The sequence below is a fragment of the Chroicocephalus ridibundus genome, chromosome 2, assembly GCF_963924245.1.
Source record: "Chroicocephalus ridibundus chromosome 2, bChrRid1.1, whole genome shotgun sequence".
In the NCBI taxonomy this organism is placed as follows: domain Eukaryota; kingdom Metazoa; phylum Chordata; class Aves; order Charadriiformes; family Laridae; genus Chroicocephalus; species Chroicocephalus ridibundus.
This window is the reverse complement of record NC_086285.1, coordinates 131,180,375-131,204,872: the sequence shown is the minus strand read 5'-3', so window position 1 is coordinate 131,204,872 and position 24,498 is coordinate 131,180,375. Positions and strand designations below refer to the sequence as shown.

The 24,498-nt window shown below is 37.8% G+C and overlaps 1 protein-coding gene across 5 annotated transcripts in view; it reads left to right on the top strand.

The window, feature by feature from the left end:
- The window catches only part of PDE7A (phosphodiesterase 7A), a 78,099-nt gene extending 54,985 nt beyond the window's left edge, over positions 1-23,114 (top strand). For 4 of the 5 annotated variants that reach the window (XM_063326970.1, XM_063326972.1, XM_063326974.1 and 1 more), the window contains 10 exons: positions 6,615-6,766; positions 8,443-8,506; positions 10,823-10,918; positions 14,036-14,136; positions 15,969-16,100; positions 16,421-16,512; positions 17,125-17,269; positions 18,120-18,216; positions 19,239-19,319; positions 20,544-23,114. In XM_063326970.1, coding sequence (XP_063183040.1) covers positions 6,615-6,766; positions 8,443-8,506; positions 10,823-10,918; positions 14,036-14,136; positions 15,969-16,100; positions 16,421-16,512; positions 17,125-17,269; positions 18,120-18,216; positions 19,239-19,319; positions 20,544-20,755 — 1,172 coding nt within the window. In that variant the 3' untranslated portion in view covers positions 20,756-23,114. The remainder of the gene's footprint in view (positions 1-6,614; positions 6,767-8,442; positions 8,507-10,822; positions 10,919-14,035; positions 14,137-15,968; positions 16,101-16,420; positions 16,513-17,124; positions 17,270-18,119; positions 18,217-19,238; positions 19,320-20,543) is intronic. The other variant, XM_063326973.1, reaches the window with a different exon arrangement.
- The last annotated feature ends 1,384 nt before the right edge of the window (positions 23,115-24,498 follow it).

Below are 24,498 nucleotides of genomic sequence, written 5' to 3'. Positions count from 1 at the left end.
TCTTTAGAACCTCTCCAATGTGTTTCTTCCAAGCAGTTTATTTTGAAAGGATGGGTTTTGTGTCTAGTTTGATGGTTTCTTTTTTTTTTTTAAATACATTAGGGAATTACCATTTAATTCATACTGAAGTAGTTTTAATCCCTGTGCTTTGAGTGATTTCTCTCAAATTAGCTCCGCTTGGATCAGAAGTGTTTTCTATCTCTTCCAACCTAAATTATTCCACTATTCTGTGGCACTATAGTTTGCTAAGGCAGTATTTCATTCTGTAAGATCCTTCAGGAAAGGAGTTCTCTTTGGTGGTGGTGATGCCTAGCAATTGTCCTCCATGAGGATCTGTTGGAAATGGCTAGAGTTTTTACTAGAGTTGTGGTACTACTAGAGTTTCTTGAAATCTAACAAATTTTTCTGACTCCAGTCAGTCAGAAGACATTTGCAAAGTTTATTTAACTAATCCTTAACTCACAGCATATTTTCCAGTAATCACTATTATTTGGAAAAAAAAAAAGTATGACTGTGTGTATAAATACATACATATATGATACATTAAAAACAAAACAGTCTGGCTTAATTTTTTTCTTTCAAGCAGAAGGGGGAGTATAGTGCCTTACAATGATGCTAAGCAGGGCTTCAGAGAGGTTCCAAGGAAGACAGGAGGTATAATAAGGTAATTTAGACACCTGTAGTTGTTACATGTAACTTCAAAATCCTTGCTAAAATTATATTTTCCAAACAAAATCATAGTTTTATATAAGGCTTAAGTACCGAATCTCTTAAAAGTACTTTAAAATAAATGCAAGTCATGAGCAGAAAACTTTATGAAGAGCTAAATAACAGGAATTACTTTTTTTTTTAAATGGGCATGAATCTAATATAATGTGTTTCTTAATAGTTCGATGGGAATAGATGTGAAATTAGAATGCTTGTGGGTCCCTCTAGTGGTGTGAAATGCTAGATAATACTTTCAAATTATTCATAAGTAGAAAATTATTTGTATCCTAGGAGGCCTTAGAAATACGGTTATTGTTGGCATATGAAATTGAATATTTCTTTCAAATGTATATATTTACAGGTAGTGGACACTTCCAGATAATTATGTCAGGCTTGGTGATAGTATCTGCCATGTAAAAAGTGATAAATGTGTAGTTTGGTTTAACATGAAAAAATTGTGAGAGATGAATTCCATGAAAAGAAGAGATTTCCTTGAATTTTTTAGGAAAAAACCTCCTCTGGTGGACCTACACACCTCAAACTTCAGGTTTCACGCTCAAATGTAAGAAAGATCCATCCTCTCAAATACATTTATATATTTTTTAAATTTTTTTTTTAAATTCCTTTTTCTGTTAGTGGCAGGGATACCAGAGATCCTCAGTTAAGCTCTTTCTGTTGGTTATAGCAAAATTCAATTATTTTTATCATGGATAATTTCCTATTTACCTGTTGGACTGTAACAGGGGGAAGAAATGGAGATACAGTTCTTACACTGGATAAGCCCTGTTTCGTCCAGGACCCCATCAGAAGCTGTGGGTCTTTATCTTTGCATTAGAAGAAAGTTGAAGTATTTTGTTAGGATTTAAGGTTTCTATTAATAAAAACTTAAGCCAAACCATAATTAAGTTTTCATTCCTCCTTTTGTTGTCCGTCCTTACTACATGAAAGATTCAAAAATTCTGATACTAAATATATTGGTATATTATGATTTTGTGATTGTCACTTGTCATTTCCCTACTTATTTTGTATTTTTTATTTCAGCAAGAGAAAAATAAATATTTAATATCTCTGTCAAATGTGGTAAAATTATTTTTTTTTTTAGACTTTCAAGAAGTACGACACAAGACTGGGAGTGGGAAGAGATTAAAATAAATGTCTTGGAATTTAGATGAAATCTGTTGCATGAAGACAACTTGCATTATTTCATTTTCTTGCTGTGTATGCTTGTCATTAGCAAAAGAACTGATAGTAAATAGAATTACTCCTTTTTTTCCTTTATTTTAGAGAAAGGCATTTTTTATTATACCAGCATCTCACTTAAGTTGCTTAGAAAAAATAATCATTTTAATTAAAAAAATGAAGTAAAAAATACTTTGGGTGATGTTCTAACTTCAAGTAGGGCATGAAGAGTTGAGAAGGGAAGAACAATGTCATAGGTGAGCTGCTGCTGTCTAAGACCTACAGTTTCAGTCTTCTGGTTCCTTGCATTGAAGACACTTCTGAGTGAATGCTGTAGTTTGCTTCCTAATGTGCCCAACAGCCTGACGTTGCTTTCGTTCCATTTCGGTTCTCAAGACTGTAAATATCATATACATTTACTTATTTTCTCATTCTAATTTGTCCTTAAGCTGTCCTTATCTCTTAAGAGCAAATGGTCACTGTTGGATATTAGAAAGGCATTTAGCATGCATTTTGAAATGAAATGAAGGACGTTTTGGCTTGAAGGAGGGATGTTTGTGCAGCATGCTTTTTCTTGAGCAAATGTAACGCACTCTTCACCTTCTTCTTTCCATTACAGATACATTATTGAACCTTGCTTTGGTAGGGTCTCAGAAATTAGCATCTCGTTTCGTGACTCACGATAGAAGAGAGTAGGCTGGCATTCTCCTATTAATCACGCGTATAAAGGGAATGAGTTTTCTGCTTGTGCCAGGAGGGAAATACCAAGTTGCCATTGCACAACTGTATTGTTCAGTTTACCAGTCCTTCCCATTAACTTGTCTTTGGTGATCTGCCAGAACACAAGGTGGTTGATTTTTGCATCCTTCATAATAATTTATCAGTGAGGAAAAGGAAACTGCAAGCATGGATGCTATCAGTGTTCCTGCAGCTTAAGAACCTAGCTGTTCTTCCCCACCCCCGAAAGCTAGCTATTTTCTTTTTCAGCCTCCCCTTTAAACTAATTACCTGTCAAACCTCCACATCTGACTCACCTATTCTGAATTGTCCCATAGCAAATGTTTAGCTGTTGAAGAGAGAGTACTTTGGATTGGTGTAGTCTCCCTGAATTAGGTGTTCTGGAACTGCAGAGGGCTGGGAGGGCCCAAAGTCTCTTTTCTCGTTTGGAAGTTATTCTGATCATTGCAGATCTAAATGATAGGACGTGTGGTCAAGCTGTTACTACCTAACTTGGGCTATGTATGTGGAATAAATAGTAGTTCAAAGGCCAGGGCAAAGCCCTGTGCCTGGGGAGGAACAACCCCAGGCACCAGCACAGGCTGGCTTGGCTGAGAAGGATCTGCAGGTCCTGGTGGACACCAGGTTGACCATGAACCGAGCCATGTGCCCTTGTGGCAAAGGCGGCTAACAGTATTCTGGACAACCGGTACCTTAGGCTGCATTATAGGAGTGTTGCCGGGAGGTGGAGGGAGGTGATCCCTCCCTCCCTTTGTTCTGTGCTGGTGAGGTCACACATGGAGTGCTGTGTCCAGGTCTGGGCTCCGCAGTACGCAAGAGAGATGTACATGCTGAAGCGTGTAACAAAAGGTCAGGAAGATGATTAAGGTGCTGGTGAGGAAAGGCTGAGAGACCCGGGACTGTCCATCCTGGAGAAGGCTCAGGGGGATCTCATCAATGTATATAAATACCTGAAGGGAGGGTGCAAAGTGGGCAGAGCCAGGCTCTTTTCTGTGGTGCACAGTGACAGGACCAGAGGCATTGGGCGCACACTGAAACACGGGAGGTTCCCTCTGAACATCGGGAAACACTTTTCTACTGTAAGGGTGACCAAGCACTGGTCACCAAGTGCTGGTACAGTCAACAAGGAAGGTTCTGGAGTCTCCATCCTTGGAGATACTCTAAAGCTGTCTGGACATGGTCCTGGGCAAGCATGGTCTAGATGGCTCTGCTTGAGCAGAGGGGTTGGACCAGATGCCCTCTAGAGGTCCTTTCCCACCTCAGCTGTTCTGATTCTGTAATAGCAGGATTGTTGCCAGGAAAGCTGGAATGAAGTAGGCTTTGTTGTTAGTTTGAATTGCATCAGCTGGAGCAGTGCTCTTTTCTTTTTCTTTTTTTTTTTTTTAATTTTTTTTAATAAGGGGGAGGAAAAACAGAATGGATGTGTAAGAGTAGTGGTTTACAAACTATACAAACTGATGATAATTTAGAGAGTTAAAAATTTTTTTTAGGATGAATGTCTCAGTAGCACATTGCAGAGAGTAACGACTGTTCAGCTTCACGGAAACCTGAGTAATTGATTTGCCTCTGTGCACATGCCATCATCAGGAAAAATACTGAAGCAAAAACACGTGCAGCCCCCTCCCAATGTCTTATGACCACAAATACAGGTTGAACACAGCCTATACTGTCAAAGTACCGCATTTCTGTGTTCTGTTGTGCACTTTGCTGGCAAAAGCTGCCGTTTTACTTGTATTACCTACATCATACTGTTCTGTTAGAGATGAGCAGGTGGCAGCTGTGACAGTGAGACCTATTTGTAGCGTGACAACAAAATTAGGTTTTTTGTTAACTATAGATCTGTAAAAGAGTACTTATGATCAAGAAAACTATCTGTACTTCCAGAAGAGTGCTGATTTCTCCTACTTAAATATTTTGTTTTACTGAGATTTAGTGAAGTTCTTTGATTTTGTATGTGCCTTTGTGGACATTTTAGATCATTTTATGACCTAAATATACCCATTTTATCTTATTTTATTTCAAACCTAATGACTTCTGTTCTGAAATTTGGATTTTAAGGGACTGGATCAAGATTGAGGGGGAAAAACTTCTTATCCAAAACCTACGCTCCGTTAACAGGAGCGGCTGTATTGCTCCTTGCGTCTTTCTTCTGCAGGCGGGCAGTGCTCACGCTGTAACCTCGCGTTAACAAATGTTGGTAGAAATACTGATAGAGTAATGTGGCATGACAGAACCTATTTATTTGCCTGCTGTACATGTGAATGTTGCATTATAAGCAACCTTTATCATACGTAGTACACCTCCTTACCTAACTGGGATATATAGAGAGAGACTTTATAAATATATATACATATGTACCAGTGTCTCCAGAGGAAGTGCACTTGGCCTTAATTAGAATAACATGAAGAAAGATATTTCATATGAGGTTGTCTGTGTTAGCCCTTTGATGGGATCTTCACTATCTTGATGAAGTGTTTCAGGCATGTCTGAAAGAATATGCCAGTTTTGTCAGTGTAATCTCTGTTAGCGCAGGCCGTTGATGTAAAATGCTGCTGCATTTGATCAGGTATTGTATGTTGCTGCAACTGGCAGTTCTGTTCAGAGGTGTTTTATTAGTGTAGGTTGGAGATTAATATATTAATGAGCTAACTTAGAACAGAAAGCACGTTGGAACTTCTACAGGGAGAATAATTTATGCGGATAAAGATTTATCTTGTGTAGAATTAAACTGCTTTCACTAGAAATCATTGAGGCTTTTAATTGAGGTTGTTAATAAGGCCACACCTTCCCCTCTACCATATTTTAGACTGACTTTAAGAACAATGATTGTAACTGCTTACTTCACCAATTTTTAATATGCCTTGTTCTTGGAAGGGCAAGAGGTCTATACTGCAAAATTGGGCTCATGTTAGTTTTGAGGGTCTGCGTTTTTGGAAAAGAGCATGTTTACATTGACTTACTTAATACCTTTTTTCTTTTTTCTTTTTTTTTATAAGTAATTTCAGGCAGTAATTTTCGGCAGAATTACTTTTCATAAGTAATTTCGGGCAGAATGAAGTCAAAATTATTGACTGACTGTTGGTTATGTAAAACTGCTGTTAGGGATACGGCTGAAAAGAAAGTAAAGGCTACATTTGACCTGAAATATTTCAGAATTAAAATACCTGGCCCGTTGCAAAGAAACTGTAGCTATGTGTAGTTTGATCTTCAGGTTTCTAAAACACTTCAGGCATATCAAGTGCAATTGAACATAAGCGAGCATCAGTCATTTGAATAGCTAAACCAGTTAACCTAATAAGAGTAGAGCAAAATATTTGGATTAATCTTTGAAAGCAGGCTACAACACTTTTCTGTAGTGTTTTCACCGTAGTGGGAAAGGGAATTACACATACTGTGAAAGGAAGTGGGGTACTTGTTTTGGCAAGGGAGAGGTTCTGTGCATAATTATCTGCAAAAGCACCAAAATCACTTGAGTGTGTTTAAAACTTCTCCAGTAAAGTTAGAAGAATTTCTGAGCTTTAAAATCTCTGTAAAACTTATGTCTGTGTGCTCAAAACCTACTTGTAAATCCTGTATCAACACACAATTACCGACATTCTCATGCTGGTGTATGTATCTTATCTGAATTGCTAGGCACACAGACTGGATGTGTATACATGAGAGCAGTTTTCCAAAAAGAACTTGTCTGGAATACTGTGTGTGTTTTTACACAATTTCCATAGTATTTCTGTCCTTTCAGTAAAAGAGTTCCTTAACAAGATAATGTTTTAAATATTTGTTTTTCTTTACAGGATGCTTACATAGAAAACTTTTTCTAAGCCATGGCTGTGTACTTTCTATTAATAAAAATCTCTGTGGCTGAAACATTTGATACACCAATAAAAAAAAATTGAAATGCCTTTGTTGTGCCAAAGTTCCCTGTATGGTCTCTTTTTTTTTTTTTTGTAAAGGTTTATTAGAGAGAGTATTTATTTTCTTGTTTTTTGTAGCAAATTCTGAAATCGAGGTGTCTGTGTCTGCAAGAAATGTGAGAAGGTTGCTTAGTTTCCAGCGATACCTGAGATCTTCCCGTTTTTTCCGTGGTATCACTGTTCCAAATTCGTCAAACATTTTAGATGATGATTATAATGGACAAGCAAAGGTTGGTTGCTTGATTTTTATTTTTTTAAAAATGTTTGCTAGTATATAACTGTATCTTATGTTAAGAGATAGCGCATCCAAATACAAATTCTAAGCATGTATTTTTTTTATATACATGTGTGTTTGTGTGTATATATGTCTATATCTTAATAAAACCCAGCCAAAATTACCTGGTTTCTAACAAACTCCTTTACCTCTTGCAACTTTACCAAGATGATTTGTAGAGCGTATATGGCTAGCAGTTTTTTTTAATAACTAGTGAATGGAGGATGCAGTGTAATAACTGAAGAAAAAGTGAGGAAAGAAAAAAATGTAACTCTAGTTAAGAAATATAATGGAACAATTTGGAGAACTGTTACACACACAACCCACCCAAACCCCCTTTCCTTTTTAGTCTAACCTCATTACTGAACATCTGGAAGGGTGAGTGACTACTTCTGAAAACTCAATAAAAGGCATAAATGGATTTATCAGAAGATTATTATGCCAAACTAACTTTTTCTTTGGTAGGCGATTCTTCCAGAAAAGAAAAGTGTGATGCCTCTAATAAACCCACGCCGCAGTAAAGCGTACCGGGGAGATGGGCAGTACTGAAAGAACAGTTAGTTGGATGAAGGGCTAGTGAACTGGGGACAGTGGATGGATAGAGCTGGAGGGGAATGAGCAGGCAAAGTTTACAGGTTATTGAAGATCTCACAGGCTGTGTCTTAATGATTGTGTGTAAAGTTTCTTGTTCGTAACCTTGACGCAGAAAAGGAGTATGCTAATAATGCAATGTATCCTTGTGGCACTTAATCGGGCTACAGTGTGGGAAGAACCTGATAACCCGGAGGATGGATTTTAAAAAAATTCTACATTTAATTAAACAGCAGAAAGATCTTCTTAATGCTGTTTGGTTTTTTTTTCTGGTATCTGAGTTTTAGTGGCTAGTGGAGAAAAGCTAGAACGTAGTAATTGGGTCGTGAAACAGCTCTACCAGCCTAATGAGAATAGGAGAAGGCAAGTATCTGTTGTAAAACGTGCTGGGCAGGTGTTTCTGATAGAGGTAGGGGAGGCGAGGACTGCGACTGCTCAACTCTGGTGAGGCCTTGAGTGCTGTTTGCTGTTCTTGTTCATCCATGTTCCTGGGAGAAGAGTGCATGTGGAGCAGCTGTGAGGAAGTGCTGGTTCAGTGAGGTGGAAAGTCAGAAGCCAGTTTCTTAAGAAATTAAAAGCTTGGCTCATATGTCTAGTAAAGCATGTAGATATTATTTCTCTTGTATAAGTAACAAGGGAAAGAGAAACTGAGGTGATGGACTACATGTAGATTAACTACGAGTTTATTGCAAAAATTAAAAGGGGAAGAAGTCTGAACACTGAGTTATTCTTTCATACTCTTTCTGGTTTTAACCTAATTGTTTTAAATTTTATTTCTTTTGAGAAATTGACTAAAGGATGAAGGGAAAATCTCAAGCCAGTACTGTCAAGACATTTCTTGTATTTCAGTTTTTCAATTTGTAACAAGTATTTTAAAGTTTTCCAGCTATCAGACAAATTTAATCATTATTTTAATACTATTTTTTGTATATAGAAACCCTAAGACTTGCATCAGTCTCTGAAATCTTAAAAATTCTTCTGGGCTATGGGAAGATAGGCATATACTGAGGAAAAAGTGACAGTTTTTGTGTTTTCTTTCAGTGTATGCTGGAGAAGGTTGGAAATTGGAATTTTGATATTTTTCTTTTTGATAGACTGACAAATGGTGAGTTTACTGTTGCTATTTCATTTATGTTTTATCTCTTAGCATAACTATTGCTCTTACGTTGTGGTATGTGATTGCTTTTTCGCTAAAAAGCACAAATTTCATCAAGTAGTACTTTTTCATTTAATAGTCTTAGTAATCTAAGTCCTAGTTTGCCTGTCCAATCTGTTAAAATGCTGTCACTGTCAGTACTGATGACAATCATTGATTTGTAGAAGAGGCCCTTCTTGTACTTTGTAGCTTGCTGTTCTCTCTTTTAGTGTAAGTAGTAATTTGTTATACATTAACAAATAATTTTGCAAATTTAGTCCTTTTTTAAAATTGTGGAATGCTGTTATTTTATATGGTTGTGTCCAAAAGGTCAGTTACGTTGAACAAGTATTTTTCTGATAAATTCAATGTTAGGTAGAACAGTTCCATTACTTTACAGTACTGTAAGAAGGTTGTATGAACGCATTATAATTATATCTAGCAGAATACCTAGAGAATTAGGAGTTGAGCAGACAGAAGCTGCTGTACGTGTAGCTTGCACAAAATAAAACAAGAAAAGACTATGGTTAGTTTCGTGCACTTGTTACAAAGAGCAGTAGGAACTAAAGAAGTAGTTGCTTTCAAAAAAATAAATAAAGCATTGGTTAGGTTATGGACACAGAGTTAGAGAAGAGATGTGTAAACGTGCTGGAAAGGAGGAGGGAGGGCTGCTGCAGTGGATAGAGCGAAGTTTTGTATTGCAATGGACGCGGAGTTTTGAATGGAATGGAAGAAGGAGATGAGCGAGTCCAGCACCAGGGTGACATTTGTGCCAGCGCGGGAAGCGAATGGAGGGCAGTTCTTGCAGGGTTTTCATCAGTCGAATGGAGTTGGTAGCAGAGATGCAGTCAGAGTGTTTAAGTTGGCAGAAGGAAAGAGAAATGAAGTTCAGAAAGGAAAATATGGTGCCAAAAGATAACTTTCTCTCCTGTTCTGTTGAAGAGATGCTTGACTTAATCTAGTATAAAAGTAGTGTCCTCACAGTGTGATTTGGTACAGAGAATAGATATAAAAAAAATGAAAAGAGCAAGGATTTTTACAAATAGGATATTTATACAGATAATGATAAAACTTTAGACTAGATAACTGAATGAGGAAAAGCTATGCGTGCAAGTTAACCTGTTTGTAGGCATAGCTTATCTCAGATTCGCTTATCAGATGCAAGTAATCTGAAATCATGCTTTTTATATGTGGCCTTCTCTACCTTTTAAATATACTTTTTTCAAATACATTTTAGATACTACCAGTACAGCTTCTGTTGTGGAACCTTCCTATACCATCCTTTTTTGTATCCTAGTTTAGTCATTTGAGGAGATAGTCTTGTTCTTGAAAGTTTGTAAGGGGAGAATGCTGCATATAAAACTCTTCTTGATAAGCTGCCCTGGGCGAGCCTGGAAGAAATAAACTACTCAGTAAATATTGTTTGAAGAATTGTGTATATTGTTGTAAGGAAGTGGCGTGCACATGCAAATACATTAAGCTTAGTAATAAGCTAGATTTAGTAGACGTTATTTTCCTATTGTACTTCAGTTTCTGGCTGTGCTAGGTTCTTTAATTCCTGCTAAATGAAGATTGTCAGTGTACCGAAACTGAGTTATCTGCCACTACATATTGTTTGCAGAGTACTTAATGGGCAGGCTATTTTAAGTAAACATTTGCAGGCTATTTATTTCTCCGTCTCTTGTTTTACTGCTGCAAGTGATTATGATATATAGCTATGAGTAGGTGAAGTATATTGTAAACTTGTAATAGTATACATTTCCTAGAGAAACTTAAAACTTTTTCTTTGAGTTCTGGGTGACATAAGGAGTAGCTTAGCAAAATACACGATGAAAATGAGAGATAGCACATGTACAATGTACGGTAATTGATGGTGTTGGTTAGCTTTTTTCTATGCCTGATTCTTTTTCTCTTTGGCTTTAAGCTGTATGTCTGTTTATAAATATCACGATGCAACATACCGCAATGTTGAATACCATTGTAACGGATTTGCACATTGAAACCTGTTGCTTTTTTAATGTTGGGTAACGTTTTCCTCCTATGAGTTCACAGTGGACAACTGGTGAATGCATTGTAATTATGCAAAAACACTGGTTTTGCATTACTAGAGGAGATAGCTAATGGAATCTTGTCATGCAGTAAGATTTAAATATTTATCATAAATTGATGTAGAGAAATTTGCTTGTATAATTTTTGTGACCAATTTGTTTGAAATAATACATTTCTTATGAAAGAGTCACTGATTTAATGGCTTCCAATGAATTAGTATTTTCATCTTATTTTTAGGAAACAGTCTAGTCAGCTTAACCTTGCATCTGTTTAATCTTCATGGACTAATTGAACACTTCCAGTTAGATACGATGAAACTTCGTAGATTTTTGGGTAAATACAGCTTTTTATTATGATGAATATTGCTGTTTATCCGCATTTTTATACCTTAAATGAAGTGCTGGTTACAGTTTAGCAATAAGGTTTGAAAAGTACTGATACAATCCGGATTGTGCAGTAATTTAAATTATATTGATTGAGACAGTCTCTCTAAAATTTCTGTGAGAATGGAAATCTCCATGTTAAGTCCAAGCAAGTATTAACAAGTTCAGTAGTTTCGTAACAAATGCTGTATTGTATTTATTAAATCTAGATAATCAGGAATATATGTGACATTGTGTGACACTTTTATTGCAAAAGGCTAGACAGCTCCGTTCATTGTTTTGATTTTCAGTTCTGTTTAAATCTTAATTTACGGAGTTCATGACACAGTTTCCTAACTGTATTGGATATGCCACCTTGGCCATAGTAAATGGTGCCAGTTTGATGCTATCTCTTACTTCTCAAACTCTGCTACAAATAAGCACTGTACTGTGGGTATACTTTCTCCATAGTGCGCAAGACAATTTTACTTGAACGTTTGGGTCTGTGGCACTGGAATGCTTCAATGGAAAGAGTTGTAAATATGATGTAGAGTATTCAAACCAAGCGGTGCTTTCACTTAACAGCTGAAAGAGCTGTCTTTCGGCATCCCTGTGCCATAGACACAGACGCTGGTGTGAGACTTCCTTTGGTTCTTCTGTGACAGGATTATTTAATTTTGTGGAGTGGGATGCTGCTTTTTTTTTTTTTTTTTTTACCAAGCAGGAGAAACAAGTTTCAGGTCCCTTTTAGCAGGCTTTCAGAGCTTCAGAGAAGAGAATTTTGAGGTTACAAAGCTTGTCATTTAACAGGGGAGAAATCATATTTGAAAGGCTTTTCTCCCCTTTCAAGTAAGGCAATGATTTCGTTTTCATCATTTAGTTCTCTTTCAGCTTTAAAAATTTTCAGTTTTCTTGCATTTCATGTTGTTTTAAAGTGGACTCAATTCCTTCCAGTTTCAAAAAGGTAGATCATCTGACCTTGAGGACGGATATATTGGAATGTGAAGAAAATGATTATAGAATTCTGGTCTTGGGCTACTCAGGTTGTAACTGAGTGTGTTTTGTCTTTCTCATCTTACTTCCTGGTTAGTTGAGATTTAGCAAGAGACAGTACTTGAAATGAAAGACCAGTTAGGAATGACCAGATTAGTTAAATGGTTACTAAAAGATAACAATAGTGTTAACTCCATATGACTACTCAAAACCAGATGTCCCTAAAATGAGATTAGACTTGGAAGAAGGCAAAATTTTATCCTAGCTTTGAAATTCACCGCCTTTCCATTTTCATTAATGCCTTCTCCTTAATAGTAGTAAGAAAAACACTTTAGATCTGTCCTAGCCCATCTGTCCAATCAAGGAACCTTTCTTCCAAGTGCAGTTTCTTAGCATGGACCCAATTCATTCCTTTCCTTTGCTACCTGTTATTTGCTAGTCCGAAGTAATCTGAAGGTCTAATTCCAGAAGACTAGGACAGCTCAAGTGGTCCATAGTGCCACACAAAATTCACTTTAGTTGAGAATTTGATAACTTACTGGAATCTTCTTAAGGAAAGAAATTATTTTAGTCCTCAGTAGGATCTCAACACTTTATTTTTGTGTGTGTAGATATACATCTCACATATATGTGTGTGAATGTATATATATGTATGTTTATACACATACACAGTCTTTCTGTGACTTCCAAAGGTTACTTGGAGATCTGTCTCCTCCTAATGTGTGTTTTTGAGTTCTTATTCCAAACCCAAACTGGGGGAGAGACAATCCAAAGTACTGCATTCTTGGAAACATACAGTGGTCGTGCCATTCTGGTTCTGGTAAACCGTGATCAAACTACTGTCCTAGGTCTGCTTTATTAAAATAAATAAGTTAAGAAAATTGTAGACATCAGGTAGCTGGCCCAGCCTATAAAGCCACAAAAAATTGCAGATTAAGCCAAGAGCATCCTCATTCATACACTGGATGTGAGGAATATGTGAAAGAGAGTTCTACTGCAGGTTAGTAGAGCCCAAAGATGCCTATTTTCATTATTTTCCATATGAGGTGTCAGCTATGCATTGAGTACTACTGAGATTACACAGTGGTTACAGTATTTTGACTTTCTATGAGCCACAGCTCTTCACAAATACCATAGCAGTAATGCTGTAACATTACAGTCACAATTACATGGAGGGTACCAGCTTGTAAACTGAGTAGGGAAGGAGCTTGTGGGCATGTTTGTTTGAATGGGACTGTAGTCATCCAGGAAAATGTTCTTTTGAGGTTTGTGTGAAAGAGCTAATGTGCCATAGCAGGCAAACCTGTAGAATATACTTCCATTGCTGTGCTTCAGATCTTCTCCCTCTCCATCCTTTTTAAGATTATAGTTCTTTTACTCTACATACTCAAGCTAAGATAGATGTCCTTTAGGGTATTCTACCTATAATGTTTAAAGACAGCCAGGAAGATGAAGGAAAGCAAGGAAGAAGTTAAATAGGGAATATGAAATCCAGGAGTGGTTAGTAAGACCATCATCTAAATGAGATTCTCTTCTAAATTGCATATAGGCTTAAATTTGCCTGAGCACAAGTATGAGAAGATGCCTGAACTATGTAAAGGTGGCTTCCCATGACCACTCTCCTGAATGGGAAAGAAAAGCACTTAATTTGACAGGAAAGCAGTACCTAATTCCTCTGATCCCCTCTGTTTTCAAGGCATGATATGAAGTCATCCTGATGCTTTGGTGAATAGTATCATCTTCATTTTGTATTCAAGGTTGCCCCAGCATCCAAACAGGCTAGATTATCCAAGGGAGCCTCTCCTAGGAAGTTCTCAAAGTCAAAGTATCTCAGATTATATATAGATTTCAGGTTGTTTAATTTTTGCTCTGAGAGATGATTTTGCTGTTGATTTCCTTTAGAAAATACTGTTTCTTCACATAAAAATCTTTTATACCTGGGTCTCGTTTCAACTGAGGATTTATTGACTTTGACGCTTTTATGTGTATGTAACTTGTGCTATTGCATATTTCTGTGCCTAACAAGGACATGTAAAATGGTACTTGAAAAAATTGCTATTTTATTTAAATTTGGATATTTGTTATTTTCCTGCAGTTATGGTCCAAGAAGATTATCACAGTCAAAATCCTTATCATAATGCAGTTCATGCTGCTGATGTGACTCAGGCCATGCACTGTTACTTAAAAGAGCCCAAGGTAAGGGAGCGTTCTCACATTTACATCCCATGTACATATAGAAAATACATGCATTTGTGTGCACATATATGTGTACGTGCACACACTTTTAATTAAAAAAAAGCAAACCCCAAAACCCAACAAAAACTGCTTTTTGAACACAAAGAGGCAAGAGAGGAATCTCCACGTTGCTGAGGCTGTGGGTTCACACTTAGCACTATGCTTTTCTTTTTTCACTCTTCTCAGCTGGCACTGTCTTTTGTGTGACTTCATGTTGAACCGGAGTAGGGAATTGATTAAGATTGCAGCTGTTTAACATAGCGCTGTGCCCCAGGACTTTTACATAGAGTCACAGCCTGAGTCAGAGCTGGCAATAACAAACCTGTGTGTTCATGGTTTGAGGTGGGTTATTTTGTTTGGTGGTGGTTGTTGTTTTCTCTCCAGAAACTGCTGCTACCCCTGCTTTGCTCATCTTTGATGTTAATGAATAGTATGCTGCTAGAGGCACCTTACAGCAAGACATCAGGAGTTCTTTTTGGCCTTTCTTTGTAAAAAAGGGCAATGTGACAGACCTTAAGGAGCTCAGCTTAGTTGAGTGTTTCTTATTACTTGGACTGCTGGCAGCCTGCTGTAAGTGATGACTTGGACAATTTCAGGGCTAAAACCTGGCCTTCTGTATTAAAATGAAAACTGTAATATCCTCTAGCCAGGGGAGAAGTTGTCTACATTGAGGCAGATTATCACCAATGTGGTATTCCCTTGAATAGCATAGCTCTTTATTCTGCTTCTGAGGTAAAAACAACTAAGTTCTGGCTCCGTGGATGTTTTTCAGAGGCTCTTTGCCGACTCCTCCTACTCAGTTTCTCGGATCAATTATTGGTGCAGTGAGCCAAATCAGAGCTGATACATGATGAGCAGGGTTTTTTTATGGCGTGCACTTTGGAAGCTCCGAGCATTTATTTTTTTTTTTATTTAATACACGTGATGGAAGTTTTGTAATGCTTTGGACACAAGTATAGACTTTGTATTTTTAGTAACGTATACAGCTTCTGGTTCTGTTGTGCCGAAGTACATTATAAACATGTGAGGCATGATAGATGGCAAATGCAACAGGGAATAGAAACTTCTGTCCTCGCAGGGTGTTTGCTGCTTCTGTTTTAGTGCAAACTCGAGTTTATTACCGAGTTTAACTCACAAACCTCACAACGAGAAGTAGTAACAGCCATAAGCAGTGGAAATAAGTCTGTGCAGTTTCATACTGAGTTAATCAACATGCCCGTACTTCTTGAAAATATTTATTTTTGGTAGATTTTCCTCCTTCAGTTCTTTTCCTGGTAGACTTTGAAATATAATTTTGCTTAAGAGTAGAAATCCGTTCTGAACAGTTCTGAAGTCTTCCATAGCATTAGTTTTTTCCTTTTAAGATGAAAAGTTTTTGTTTTTTTAAAATATACTCTATATTTAAAGCAGAATCGACACATACAGACAGACTTGGGTAAATGAGATGGAGAGCTAATTTTAAGAATTTGCTGCTTTTGCAGGGTCTAGTTAGAAATAGTACTTCATTACCAGCCAGAAAGTACCATTTTTGTGTGCCAGCATTTTTTTATGACTGAATCTTCCCATTCAGAGGGAATAAGGCTTAAACCATTGTTGAAATTTTGTAGCTTTCAGGAGGGAAATACTGTGAAAAGCCAGTGGAATATTAGTTTTACATTATTAAAATTTTTCTCTGAGTTTCTGTTGGCTTTTAATTTCTAAAAGAGAAAGACAAAAATGTGACACCCGGGCAGTTTTCCTAAGGGCACACTTGCATTGCTAACAGAATTATGTTTGTTGTTGTTATCTTACAGCTTTCCAAATCTTTAACTCCATGGGATGTTCTGCTCAGTTTAATAGCAGCTGCCACACATGATTTGGATCACCCAGGCGTTAACCAACCTTTCCTAATCAAAACAAACCATTACTTAGCAACTTTATATAAGGTAAGGACAAAATGGGTTGTTCTGCTAAAACCAGGTTCGGGCAATGCCTGAGGACTACAGAGAATGAATATAAATTATGATGTGTTTAGCTAGTGGTAGGTTTGAATCTAGACATTGTTTCCATGCCACTGGCATAAAAAAAAGTGGTAGCTAATAAAATAGTTAGGATTTGTGAGTTCTAACCTACTTGGAGGAAATAAAACAAAGAAAAGCACTATCCCCAAAACATGACACATTGTCTGGTACCACTCTCAGTATATAGCTCTTCAGTTTAAGAAGAAGTCATTGATGGATACCTATAATACCCTTTTCATTTGCAGAATACCTCAGTATTAGAGAACCATCACTGGAGATCAGCAGTGGGGTTGCTGAGAGAGTCTGGCTTATTTGCACATATGTCATTAGAAAACAGGTACGTTTATACAAAATAGTGTGGATTAGTTTAAGAGGTCATCAAGCTGTCACTTAGGTAAGACAATTGCGAAACAAGCTAAATTATTGCATTGTGATTCTGAATATAAAACTTAGATTATGATCTATTTTAAGAATTCCCGGATACCGTGCTGTTGGATTAGAGCAGTTCATGGTGCAATGTGATATTCGGAAAATAACATTTACTGCGAGCACACTGAAGAAGTGTGTTCATATAGTCAAGCACCTGTTTAGATTAAACTTGGCAGCCTTTTCTCATTCTGCCACCACAACTGTAGTTTAAAATAGACCCTCTTCACCTACTTTAAGGAGAAATAAGCTTTAATTAGTTTGTGCATTTTTAAGAAAAAAAAAAAAAAAAGGCAGAGGGGGCGAGCTAAAAACTGGTTTAGGCTTCCTGAAAGCTGCCAGTGAAACCGCCTGATGTTTCTATGGATGTTGCTGGAATTTTTTCAGAGAGGGGAAGCAAAAAAAAATTTAGTTCAATGAAAACGCTGATTATAAAGCTTGTGACTTGTATTTGTATAATAATGAATATGATAAAATGACACATTGTTCTTAATTGTTATGCTTTTGGTATCACTGATTTCAGGCAGCTGATGGAAAGCCAGATAGGTGACCTCATTCTTGCCACAGACATCAGTCAGCAAAACGAGTATCTGTCCATGTTTCGATCCCATTTGGATAGAGGAGACCTATGTTTAGAGAATTCGAACCATCGTCACTTCATTTTACAGGTAATCTTTTTTGGTAATACTTTTGAAAACTTTGTTTTAGTGTCAAAAATAATTTACTTAAAATGCTAAATACTACTTCTTCCAGGCTATCTCCTACTTTCAAAATGAAGTAAAATAGCTTTTAGTCATTTTGTTTCATTACAAAAAAGGTTGTCCCCTCCACTTCAGTCTCCCCCCCGCCCTCCCAGCACTTCTCCCAAGTGATGCTGTGTGTTGGTAAGTCTGATAACTCAGGGCTGCTAAAGCAAGGAGAGTTGTGTTTCCGAGACAAGGTTTAGTTCTTCTGATGACTCCAGTGCAGTCTCAGAACTGTGAAATGCTTTGCCAGAACCTGCTTCAGGAAAGGAAAGCACTGTTGTTGTGAATCAGTTTGCATCTGTGCTGGAGAGAGGTTTAGCAAGCTTTAAAAACAAAAGCTTGGAGAGTCGTTAGGTGTATAGGAGTTTTTATTCTTGGGTTCATAGAAAGAAAAAGTGGACATACAGATAAGTTCAGTCATACGCAAACCACTATTAAAAATTTAACTTCAGAGCCAGAAATGCAAAATACTGTCTGCCTACTTTGATGTTTCTTTTTCTGAATTTATGGTTGTCTCCTGTACTAGTGAAAATACAGTGCCCCTGAGATACTTTGGCTTGACTGAATTTCCATATTACTCAGAGATGATCATGAGATCAGATAGTTCCATGAGCTTTTTTTTAAATATGTTTATAGAACATAAGCTTAGAGAAGCACAAATGGTAGGTAGGTTTGTTATTCACGAAACTTAATCTGCTGTCAGGAAATAAATCGTTACAGATGCTTCTTTTGGGGGGAGAGGTGACGTAACGCTGTATGTTAACTTACTTAGATGGCTTTGAAGTGTGCTGATATTTGTAATCCATGTCGGACGTGGGAGCTGAGTAAGCAGTGGAGTGAAAAAGTAACAGAGGAGTTCTTCCATCAAGGCAAGTAAGAGTAGAAGTATCTGTTGGTACATAATGTATTTATACTGTGGAGAAGAGAAACCATGAGTCATAGCTGCTTGCAAATAAAGGGATATATATTTAGGAATAGTGGAGATTGACGGTACAGGATGGGATTTTGTTACTTGCATGGAGTTGCACCTCTTGCCAAAAGGTTGGCGTTACTAAAACCCAACAACGAATCTGCTTAGAATCTGAATCTAGAATGGCTGGTTCCATAGGTCCTTCAGCCTGAAAGGTGCTTCAGATGAATGATAATGCTCACTTTACATTTACCTACTCATTTCAGTAAATAATGAAATATATTCATCATGTATCTTCAATATTTTAACTTTGGTAAGCAGATAAGAGCTAGAGAGAAGACTTTTAGTTACTATGCAGTTAAGGCTACTTACTTACGCAAGCAGTTAATACAGGTTTTAATTGACAAATGGAGTGAATTTTCTCCATTATTATTTAATAATGAAATAAGGTGTGCTTCTCTTTTCTTAAGGCTAATTTAGCGGACTTGAGACATGCTAATTTGTGCCTGGGTACAGTAAACAGGGAACAGACTGCTTTATTTGGTGCTAGTCACGTGAAGCTTATTGCTAGGTAAAGGGGATGGGGAAGCACAACAACAAATTGCCTTCAGCGAGACATTTCTGACGGCTAAACTATTCTCTTCCGTATTGCTGAGGGGGAATCTTCATTTCTCATTTCTGTGGCAGTCTGGGAGGCTTTGCAAGGAAGTGTGTTGATCCTTCAGAAAACCTGTGATTTGGTGTTTGTTTTTTTTTTTTCTTTAATTATGGTTTGGTGAAAAATACGAAGTATGGTTAGTCTCACTGACAGACCTACTTGGGTTATTTGGGAGTTGTTGGAGGGAAGTAAATGCATCCAGCCAGCTGCAAGATACCATCCTTGTTAAGCAGCTGGCACAGCTCATGGCTGTTAGTGTTTGGGGGCTCCATTTGCGTCTGGACTTGATGGCTTAAGTTGTATTATACTTTTTGTTTCTTTAGGAGATATTGAAAAAAAATATCACTTGGGTGTGAGTCCACTTTGTGACCGACAGACGGAAACTATTGCCAACATCCAGATTGGTAACTGCAGTTCAATTCATTTTAGTATCAGGATGTGGTTTGAGAAAAAGTACCTTTTAGATACGTTTCCTAGAGTTTGTCCCTGCTCTGTGTCTGTGTGCGGCAGCGCTTGGTTACAAAGAGCGTTGTTGGTTTGTTTTTTTCTTTTTTTTCAATTTAAACATTATAACATTTGACCCTTGAATTGAGCGTCTATGAGTGTATGTGCCTTTTGCAGCCAGGTTGCCACAACAGAGTTCCAGCTTTCTGGAATGTTAGTGTTCCTTTTAAATGCAGCCTTAAGCAGGGTGCTGGGTAGAGATTTGATGGAGAACAGTGAATATCCATTATATTAATATTTGGTTTTGCTAGCTTGTGTTGGATTTAAAATAGTAAAATGACATTCTTTTTGTTATTTTTAATAAAGTTGCTTACGTAGATTGAATGGGACTCAGTTAAAAATATAGTAAAGAAAAGAATAAATTTAACCGCAAACACATATGAAATAATGCTTTAAATTAGAGACAAAACCCGATCTGTTCAATCAGCTGCACTGTTTTAATTTAGAATGTTAGAAAATCGTACGTTTCTATATTGATGGGTTCAGTTTTGGTTGTCTTACTGTTGAATTTTCGGTTCATGGAAATAGATGCTATAAATAAGCACACATACATCTACACACAAACGTATATAAATGTTTGTGTGTTGATGTTTTGTGGCCTTTTTGTTTAAGAATTTCTGTAATTTGTATTTTTAAGTATTTTTAGTCAGCTTAATATTAGGAAAAGATTCTCTTCTTCCCACCACCCTCCCGTGTAATATAGTTCAGACTGTCTATGGGATAACTTGTTATTAAAATCTTTCTTTTTAGAAATTTAGGTTTTCTGAATTAATTTATGTGACTTAGTTGCTGATGTTTAGATCCGTCCCCCCTCCGTGTTCTCCAGTATTTCCCTTTATTTGGTCATTGCTGTGAAAGGAAGGAGGGTAATTTGTAATCCCGTATGATGCTGTTCTCTTGACTGACTAGTAAAATCTCTTATGATTTGAGAGATTATTTTGTAAAAATGCCCCAAATATTGAAATGAATTTTTAAATGCACGTTGGAGAATAGTCAGACACACTGATTATTTTTTGCTGCTAAATTTTATTTAAAATATTTAGTTTGTGTATTTTTTTCCTGGTTTGTTTTCCTTTTTTTTTTTTTTTTTTCACTTGGATATGTTTATTTGCTTGTTTTCAAAGGTTTTATGACCTACTTAGTGGAACCACTGTTTGGGGAGTGGGCCCGGTTTTCCAACACCAGGCTGTCGCAGACGATGCTTGGCCACCTGGGCCTGAACAAGGCTAGCTGGAAAGGAGTGCAGAGGCAACAGTCCAGCAGCGGTGACGATGTTGACCCCGCTTTTGAGGAAATGGACTCAGACATATTACCTCAGGAACCTCGATTGTCCTGACCTCAATCTTCATGACAAAACTGCCTCTCTCTTGGTATCCGCACGGTTGGAATAAAGGAGATACTTGCCGACCCAAGGTTTTTGGTAAAACGGTAAAAACGATGCCAGCATTATTTATTTCCAAGTTTTCCTTTGACACAGACCATTTGAACCAGAATTTTTTTTTTTAAACTGCAAGATCTGAACATAGAGCAATATGCACACGCCTCAGTTGGTTTTCGTTCGGAACCTTGAATATGCAAAGCACAGCAGTGACTGAGCCTTGGGGGAACAGTACGAGAACTTCGTTGTGCCACACGGCTTTGGGGTTGTTTGTTTTTTGGGGTTTTTTTTGGTGAAATTTGGAATACGGTCTTCAAATCTAAGACTTGACGTGGATTGTTCCACTTCCTTGGAATTTAGCAAGACTCGCATACATGTGTTCAAAGCATACCTTCCACTCAGTCCCTGTTTTAATACGGAAATGTGAAGTGCCCATCCTCTGCTGCCTCTGGCAAGACTTGATGTTTACAAATGTACTCTGAAACTCTTGGTTCTAGACTTAACCTTTGCGCATGGCTGTGAAGGAACCACTAACTTGGGTTTTTTTTGCCTTTTTTTTTTTTTTTTAACGAAAAGATCAAATCTGAGACTGCAGCTCTTTGTTTCTCTGGATGCCAGAAAAGCCTCCCATTTGCCATAATTTTGTTTGTGCGCTGGGAACTGAGCATTCATCATAGAGCACAGCCAAGCTTTACTCCAGTGCTATATGGGAATGCAATTTTTTTTAACGGCAGAAAACACTTCTGAATTCGGGGAAGGGATGGGGCGGGGGGGTTGGGGGGGGGGGGGCGGGGAAAGCGTCCGAACTGCATTACGATTCTGCAGTGGAAACATCGCATGTTGTTTTCGCTATTGTACACTTGAACTGCACATGCAAGGAAAAAAAAAACAAAAACAAAAACAAAAACAAAAAAGGTGGAATGTCTAAAACACCATAATCAGCTCAGGGTATTTGCCAATCTGAAATAAAGTGGGATGGGAAGCGTGTCCTTCAGAACAAGGGTACAAATGCCCCTTTTCGCTGCAGCGTGTGTGTATGTGTGGGTGCGTGAGTATGTTTGGGACGGGGGAGGGCGGGGAGGGTACTGGGAAGGGTTTGAAAGGCAACATTATTATTTTTTCTTTTTTTTTTTTTATTATTTTATTTATTCTTTTAGAATGTGACAATTTCATGAACAGCCACACTGGGGAGGAAACTGTAACAAATTGCTACAGATGCCTTAAACTATGCACAAAGCTAAGTGACCAAATTTGTTTTTGATTTGAAAAATAATAATAAAAAAAAAAAGTGCATTGTTTACGTATTCCTCCCTCTACTGAAACATTACCCACCAATGGGTTTTTGATGGGAAAAGGAGAAAATGTTTTTTAGGGCAAAATTAAAGGACTAATTTTAAACTTAAAACATTCCATTTTTGTAATTTGTTTTACATTGTTTTAAGTACAGTAAGCACAACTGTAATCTAGTTTGAGAAACTGGTGCTTTCTTTTAGTTCATTTGTATTTCCCTGTTGTTATTGTACAAGACTGTTTATTAATTCTGTTTACAGTTTGTTGCAACAGCCATTTTTGGGAGAGAGCTTCAGCGTAAAGCCATTTGTAAAGGCTTTGCCATATTCATTTTAATATGTGCCTGTTGCTGTTAACTTTTAATTAATAAAAAAAAAATCTTTTCACATTACGCTCCTGTACGTTGAAGTTACGACCGAGTCCAGCGTTATGGAAAGACAGCTAAGGTTGCAGTCAGCTTCCACTGTAAAATTAAGCCAACTTTTGGATTGGAAAAATACTAGTCCTCATACACCAAAATTTATTGCCTTTCGGAGCTTCGCCTTTTACAGTTTGAAAAGCAAATCCCGACTTACCTGATTGTTTCCCCTTCTAAAATTAAGTTGTTTATTATTCTTTCATGTTCCCTGAAGTAGTCCCATTAATCTCAAAGTGGCCATGTTTAAAGAAATAAATTTATAATGAAACCATGTTTTTGAACCTGCGTGAACTTCCTTTGCTGTCAGTGCAAGTTCTTGCTGTTGTCTGACTTCATCAGAGAAGGACCAAAGGGGATAATGAGCTTCGGTTGTAACAGAAAAGCCTTGTTTTAACAGGAAAATAACCTTGGAAAGGGTGGTAGTTGCGGGTGGCATTTGGAGCTGTGCGGCCACAGAGGTGACGGCTGCGTGTGAGTAACGTACTGCCGAGAGGCTGCGGCTCAGCTCCCCTACGGCCCGTGCAGATTCACAGGGTTAACTGTGGAAAAGTAGTGATTCCTCTCTGATATTTTTGAGTAAAGCATATTCCAAGCCTGCAGCTATTTTCAAAACAATCACTAAAATCGGTATATGATGATGACTGCTGTGACTCACTTTTTTTTTTTTTTTAATTTTAAAATGTGACTTGGTTAAAGATGGGGCCTCAACAGCAATTCAAATTTTGCTCCTTGTTACAGGCTCTTCGTAAGCGTATTTTAATATGTCATTTTAATGAAAATTAAAATGAATCTACAAAGATGTTTATAGCAGTATTTCAATAGAATATTTGTAAACGACGCGTGCCTCTTTAAGATTGTGCAATCTTGCTGTCATCTGCTCTGACAGGAACCAGTACAGCTTGTCGAGGTGCTCGAGTGAAACAGGAGTGGTTTTGTTCTAAGCCACCGTTGCTGGGAAGGGGCTTCTGCCTTTTCCTGCCAGACTGGATTTAGAAAGGCTGGCTCTAATCCCATCTAGTAGCGTACGGGGAAGCTTCCGACATTTGCCTGAATTTAAGAAAAACAAAAAAATTGATGTCTTTTCTCGAACATGCTGTCTAGAAATGCCTTCTGCAACTCTATATGTAACTTGAACATTTCTACAGCTTAAATATTTCATATGAGAGCTGAGGGCGAATGCCTGCCAGGGGCGTAATTAATGTGCTACAGCCACTAATGGCCACTCAGCCCCTGTGAGTACAGAAATGGGTGACAGGATGGAGGCAGGTCCCACCGTAAATTGTTTTAACCTACGGATCTGCTCTGGGTAGGCGGCGCTGTTCAGTGACACACATAGATACAAACGGGCCTTGGGTTATGCCCGAGGTCTCTGCCCAGTGAGCATCGATGTCCTCTGAGCACTTCTGCATGAGACGTTTTTCCATGGGCAGTGGCATCGGGCACGTCAAAGATTTCAAGTAGAAAGATAAAAATGAAGGTTCAGAAAAGTATGAAATAATTTACTTGATGGCAGCTTTGTGATTTTATTTTCTCCTGCAGATGATGTCTCTTTAACCATAATTTTACATCCTTAATAGGGCTTGCCATGTTTTTGTGTTTGTGGGGTGCTGGATACTTGCACCTCACATCAGCAGTTCGGACTGGCAGTGTCTGGTGCGGGTGTTTCTCAGGTTTCAGCCTAGTTTAATAGGGCAAGTGATGTCCTAAATTTTACTTGTTAATGATTTAATTGGACCAAGTAACTTCATTTAAAATAATGTAAATCGAAACACTTTTAACAAGGGGTTTTCATCTCCGAAAGAAGAAAACTTCAGCAGAGGTTTTCCGGGCCAGCTGTTCTGAAGCTGTGGCCCTTCGGGAGGGGGGTGGTTGTGCCACAGCAAGGGACTGTCAGGGGAACCCAGCGTACCAGGGGATGGGGAGACTGTTACACATGTACCTTCCTGCTAAGTCTGGGGTGAGGCTTAAACTTCTCCCTGATTCCTGATCCTTT